General features: G+C 40.0%; 1 protein-coding gene across 1 annotated transcript in view; it reads right to left on the bottom strand.

The window, feature by feature from the left end:
• Positions 1-438: 438 nt before the first annotated feature.
• The window catches only part of N4BP2 (NEDD4 binding protein 2), a gene marked incomplete at its 3' end in the record, with an annotated part of 79,206 nt that continues 72,828 nt past the window's right edge, over positions 439-6,816 (bottom strand). Inside the window, exons 15-16 of the mRNA XM_007447932.1 lie at positions 1,511-1,699; positions 439-607 (exon numbers count right to left, since the gene is read on the bottom strand). Coding sequence (XP_007447994.1) covers positions 439-607; positions 1,511-1,699 — 358 coding nt within the window. The remainder of the gene's footprint in view (positions 608-1,510; positions 1,700-6,816) is intronic.

Below are 6,816 nucleotides of genomic sequence, written 5' to 3'. Positions count from 1 at the left end.
CCGCGGCATGCGGGATCCTCCCGGACCGGGGCACGAACCCGTGTCCCCTGCATTGGCAGGTGGACCCCCAACCACTGCGCCACCAGGGAAGCCCTACTTCTGCATTTTATTAAACATCTATTGAGCAACTGACATCTAATAAGTATCTATTAGCTTTAATAAATGTCTACTGAACAAAGATGTATTATATTCCTGAATGGTCCAGAGGATCCTCAGATTACATCATGCCCTCCCTTTGACAATTATAACAAAGGAATACAAACATAACTGAAACAGGAAAATAAAAATGTTAATGGACATGGCAGTTAGAATTCTTTCCCAAGGTTTTCTTGAAGAATGAATCTAATACAAACATCTATAAATGTGGCACAGATATCCTCAGCCTGCACATTCAGACTCCCTTGAATTTGTGAAAATCTGTCATGACTATAGTCCTACCTTCAGTTTTCTGCTGTAAAACTGTCATCAAATGTTCTATAGCCTCATCCACATGCAGCCCATGGAGGTCTAAAACATTCTGTGGCAGCAGGGAGGCATTGACCTTCTCAAAGATCTCCACAGCAGCAAGGTGATTGGCTTCTTTCATCTTCTGCTCATGGAGACTACCCTTTAATTATAAACATATCATCAGTAATCACTTTTGATATCTGCTACTTAGTAAGCAATGAGGAAACAAATAGTGCCCCAAATAAAAGGAAGAACAAAAAAGGCAACAACAAATGTAAAATTTTAAATAACGCAATGGGCTAATATGCAAGAATGCACCAAAATTTAGGTGAATTTCAGTGGACAAATAACATAGTTCTTAAACTACTAAATCATCATTTCAAACACATTCTCTGATCCAAAAATCATAGGAAAGGGACACTTAAATAAACAACACACATCTCAAGAAGGAAGCCACTGGTTTATCTTTTGATAATCCTGAGTCTCAACCCTTTAAAACCTTGCAGTTACCCCTGAAGTCATTCCTCAAGGTTTGCTATTATTGCTCACAAGGTTATACCAGTTTGATACCTTTTTCTGCTCCATCATAAAAAAGTAGGCGATATGGAACCACAGAAAACAAAAAGTAAATCAATCAGGTTTCTTGTAATACCATGCTGTATGAGACCAGGCAGAAATTTTACTTCCCTGAGAGATATTAATATAACTTTCTTTTTCTGACTATGACAGTGATACACAACTTAAAATTCAAGCATGATAGAAAGCACAAGACCTCTGTAATCCCACCCTGGGATGGCCAATATTAACATTCTGCTTCCTCTCCTCCAGAAAATTCGTATCTGTTTAGAAGCAGTACTGAATGAGAGAATCCAACCTAAAAGAAAATATGGACTGTCGGAAGAATTCTCAGAACCATACATTTCTTACATATTAGGATACTTTATATCACTTATACAATGTACATTCCCCAGAATAACTTAATCAAGTCACAGTATGAGTATTATCTGCTTCAAGATTATTCAGACGTTGTAAGTGACAAAGAAAAAATAATTTTCCTCTTTACTTGTTGGGCATAAAACGTGGCAACGTTTTTCTTCCCCATCCGATAAGCTTCTTTTGCCTTGCTATAGCATTCCATCCTCTTCTGCTGGTGCAGGAAAGCCTCTGCCCTGTAGTCATCATACTCTGGGTACTCAAAATCCTGGAAAGATGGTTCGCTTGGTATATCTTCAGTCTCTTTCAATTTCTTTGCCTGTAAGGTGTTACACAATAAGTAAAATATGAAAGAAAGTAGAAAGTACAAACTTTACCTTCAAAAAAATGTACATGAAAACTGGGCTCTACTAATTTTTATCTTTCTTCTTAAAAAACAGAGTCTCCCTACTGTCTATCTAGTAAGTCATGCACTTAGCAACTATTGTTAACCTTTTCATGCCATAAGGGTACTCCTTCTTTAACCATTCTTATCTTAGAAGATGTTAAAAAGTTCTCTAAAATTATGAAAATAAAAAAAAAATCAAGCCAAAAGAGAGAATATAAGATATTCAAGGAATGATGCTTACTTATCTAAATGCAATATTTTCCAAATTTTAGTTTGCAAACCCATTCAAAGGATCAGTCCAACCACTGAAGAAAGTAATGGCATATTTCAATATTTTTTAAAAACCAATTGATAAAGTAATTGAATAATATTCTTGTTAAAACAGAAAGGCATGTGGAGTAACCATGCCTTATAGTAGGTAAAAAAATCATAAGGAGGTTTATGGGCAGTTTTCAATCAGCTAACTACCAACTAGCCACTATGGTAGTGTTGACTTCTTGAGTTTTCTGAAATATCATCAAGTAGTTGTTACCCATATGAGACCTTGAATTAAAGAAACTAAACTAACTCTAATTTAAAACACAAGGTTAATGAAAATAATAATTATTACACAAATATGCCTCAACACTCTCCACCAAATAGAAAAGAATAAAATTAATGCATCACCATATTCCTAACTCATTACCACAGTCAAAAATCTGTAAATATACAGTTTATTTTTTGCAACAAACCCAAGGCTCTCTCTTACCTAAGAATATGCATAGGACCTACATCCTTATGTCACGATCAGTAGTAAATAATCACAAGCTTCTTTCATATTAATGTTTAAATATTCTGTGAGTATATGGCTTGCATCCCTGAAAAAATCAAAGATTTTCCAGGGAGAGGATAATAAAAACACTTTCTATGACCTCTGAAAAGCCCATAGTGCCTAACAATATGGACATAAACATTTCATAGATTTAAAATCTCTCTCTGTTGGTGTTCATACTAAAAAATGCAAATACATTTGGTTCTCTGGGAAGGGACCCTTCATTTCTTATTTTTAAAAAAGAAAAAACAGGGAATTCCCTGGCAGTCCAGTGGTTAGGACTCGGCACTTTCACTGCCAGAGGCCGGGGTTCAATCCCTAGTGGGGAAACCAAGATCCCGCAAGCCGCATGGCATGGCCCAAAACAGACAGTACATAATGAGAGATACTTTATCAAATAGTTACTCTCTTTTTAAACAAAACCGAAATTTATTTTTACATCCCTTTCATAGTGATGTGGTTTACTTCATTAACAAGGGCCAAGTGAAATACATGCTGCCTAAGAATTTATGTAATTAGTGTCACTTGAAAGTGTGATGTACTATTATACCAAAACCATTTCCAATGGTAACAAACTTGCAAATTTTATTAAAGGCTAAAGGAAAAAAGTAGTAGTATTAATAAAACACAGTTTTAAATAAATGTTAGTTTCTTGAACAAAGCAGATAAACCAAAATGTTACTGGTGTCATGATACTCCCCTTTAGTATCTCTGATCCCTTGGGATCCTGGGATATCAAAGACAGACTATTCTGTTCACAAATCTTAAAAGATTTTTATCAGTGTTGTGACACCTACCTACGTTTTTTTGAGAAAGGCAAAGAATAATCTCCAGTATAACTTACCCAAATTTACGTTCTGGCCAACATTTACACAACTCACAAACCCTTTTTTGATTCCAACATTTTCTAACCATCTCCCACTTTGAGCAAGCACACTCTGTCCCCATCACTTCCTCTATCGTCATAATGACCAAGAGTGCCTTGCTCTATTATCAGGTGAAAAAGTAATCTTCATTCCCAGTTTGGCACTGAAGGTCTCATCATCAACTTGTACACTCCCTGAACCTTATAATATACTGCACCTATCCATGATGAACACAGGCATCAGCGGTACACTTGGTTCCTGCTCCGTGTACACACTAACAGATCACATGAAAACCAAAATTACCTAAGTTCTACATATCAGCTAAGAGATGGTGAAATATTCAAAGAAAAAAGGCAACACACAAGTGGTGCTCCACTATCCCTGAGTGGTCTTATTAATAAGCAAGTATAGCAGGATGATTGAGGACTGTTTAAAAAAGAAAAAAAAGCCTAAAACGAATACAAGATTAACATACAAAATCAATTGTATTTCTATGTATTTGCAATGTACAATCCAAAAATAAAATTAAGAAACCAATTTCATTTATAATAGCATCAAGAAAATAAAATGCTTAGAAATAAATTTTTAAAAAGGCATGTAAAACTTATACTCAAAACTACAACACACTGTTGAATGAAATTAAGAGGACCTAAATAAATCGAAGGGTACTCCATATTCATGAACTGGAAGACAATATTGTTAAGATCGCAATACACCTCAAATTGATCCACAGGCTCAACAAAATCCCCATGAAAACTCCAACTGGCTTCTCTGCAGAAATTGACAAGCTGATCCTAAAATTCACATGGAAATGCAAGAGGACCAGAATAGACAAAATAATCTTGAAAATAGTTGAAAACTCACACTTCCTAATTTCAGAACTTACTACAAAGCTACAGTAATCAAGACTGTGGTACTGGCATAATGAGAGACATACAGATCAACGGAATGAAACTGAGAGTCTAGTGATAAATTTATAGTCAATTCATTTTCAACTAGGGTGCTAAGAAAATTCAATGGGGAAAAGCAGTCTTTGCAACAAGTGGTGCTGTGACAACTGGATATCCACATGCAAAAGAATGAACCTGGACCCCTATCTCACACCATATGCAAAAATTAACCCAAAATAGATCAAAGCTCTAAATGTAAACACTAAAACTATAAAACTCTTAGAAGAAAACTCAGGTGTAAATCCTCATGACCTTGGATTACACAATAGTTTCTTAGATATGACACCAAAAGTACATCCAACAGGTTCCTGTTTCAAGATGGCAGAAGAGTAAGACGCGGAGACCACCTTCCTCCCCACAGATACACCAGAAATACATCTACACGTGGAACAACTCCTACAGAACACCTACTGAATGCTGGCAGAAGACCTCAGACCTCCCAAAAGGCAAGAAGCCCCCCACGTACCTGGGTAGGGCAAAAGAAAAAAGGATAAACAGAGACAAAAGAATAGGGACGGGACCTGCACCACTGGGAGGGAGCTGTGAAGGATGAAAGGTCTCTACACACTAGGAAGCCCCTTCGTGGGCAGAGATTGCGGGAGGCGGAGCGGGGAGCTTCGGAGCCGCGGAGGAGGGCACAGCAACAGGGGTGCGGAGGGCAAAGCGGGGAGATCCCCGCACAGAGGATCGGTGCCGACCGGCACTCACCAGCCCGAGAGGCTTGTCTGCTCACCCTCCGGGGTGGGCGGAGGCTGGGAGCTGAGGCTCTAGCTTTGGTCAGAGCGCTGGGAGAGGGCTGGGGTTGGCGGCGTGAACACAGCCTGCAGGGGGTTAGTGCGCCACGGCTAACCGGGAGGGAGTCCAGGGAAAAGTCTGTACATGCCGAAGAGGCAAGAGACTTTTTCTTCCCTCTTTGTTCCCTGGTGTGCGAGGAGAGGGGGTTAAGAGCGCTGCTTAAAGGTGCTCCAGAGATGGGCGCGAGCCGTGGCTAAAAGTGCAGACCCCAGAGACGGGCAGGAGACACTAAGGCTGCTGCTGCCGCCACCAAGAAGTCTGTGTGCGAGCACAGGTCACTATCCACACCCCCCTTCCAGGGAGCCTGTGCAGCCCGCCACTGCCAGGGTCCCAGGATCCGGGGACAACTCCCCCGGGAGAACACACAGTGCACCTCAGGCTGGTGCAACATCACAACGGCCTCTGCCGTCACAGGCTCGCCCCACACTCCGTGCCCCTCCCTCCCCCCGGCCTGAGTGAGCCAGAGCCCCCGAATCAGCGACTCCTTTAGCTCCGTCCTGTCTGAGCAAAGAACAGACGCCCTCCGGCGACCTACACGCAGAGGTGGGGCCAAATCCAAAGCTGAGCCCTGGGAGCTGTGAGAACAAAGAAGAGAAAGGGAAATCTCTCCCAGCAGTCTCAGAAGCAGGAGATTAAATCTCCACCATCAACTTGATGTACCCTGCATCTGAGGAATACATGAATAGACAACGAATCATCCCAAATTAAGGAGGTGGACTTTGAGAGCAAGATTTATGACTTTTTCCCCTTTCCCTCTTTTTGTGTGTATGTGTATGCTTCTGTGTGAGATTTTGTCTGTATAGCTTTGCTTCCACCATTTGTCCTAGGGTACTATCCGTCTGTTTTTCTTTAAATTTTTTTCTTAATAATTACTTTTTATTTTAATAACTTTATTTTATTTTACTTTCTTTCTTTCTTTCTTTCTTTCTTTTCTTCCTCCCCTCTTTTAAACAACAAATCATCCCAAATTGAGGAGGTGGACTTTGAGAGCAAGATTTATGATTTTTTTCCCCTTTTCCTCTTTTTGTGAGTGTGTATGTGTATGCTTCTGTGTGAGATTTTGTCTGTATAGCTTTGCTTCCACCATTTGTCCTAGGGTTCTATAAGTCCGTTTTTTTTAGTTGTTGATATTTTTAAAATTTTTTTTCCTCTTAATAATTATTTTTTATTTTAATAACTTTATTATATTTTATCTTACTTTATTTTATTTTATCTTCTTTCTTTTTTTCCTTCCTTCACTCCTTCCTTCCTTCCTCCCTCCCTCCCTCCCTCCCTCCTTTCTTTCTTTCTTTCTTTCTACTTCTACTAATTCTTTCTACTTTTTCTCCCTTTTATTCTGAGCCGTGTGGATGAAAGGCAGTGCCTCTGAGGTGGGAGAGCCAACTTCAGGACACTGGTCCACAAGAGACCTCCCAGCTCCACATAATATCAAATGGCGAAAATCTCCCAGAGATCTCCATCTCAACACCAGCACCCAGCTTCACTCAACGACCAGCAAGCTACAGTGCTGGACATCCTATGCCAAACAACTAGCAAGACAGGAACATGACCTCACCCATTAGCAGAGAGGCTGCCTAAAATCATAAGCCCACAGCCACCCCAAAACACACCCCCAGACGTGGACCT

Source organism: Lipotes vexillifer, unplaced genomic scaffold, assembly GCF_000442215.2.
Source record: "Lipotes vexillifer unplaced genomic scaffold, Lipotes_vexillifer_v1.1 scaffold1747, whole genome shotgun sequence".
NCBI lineage: Eukaryota > Metazoa > Chordata > Mammalia > Artiodactyla > Lipotidae > Lipotes > Lipotes vexillifer.
This window is presented reverse-complemented; position numbering and strand designations above follow the sequence as displayed.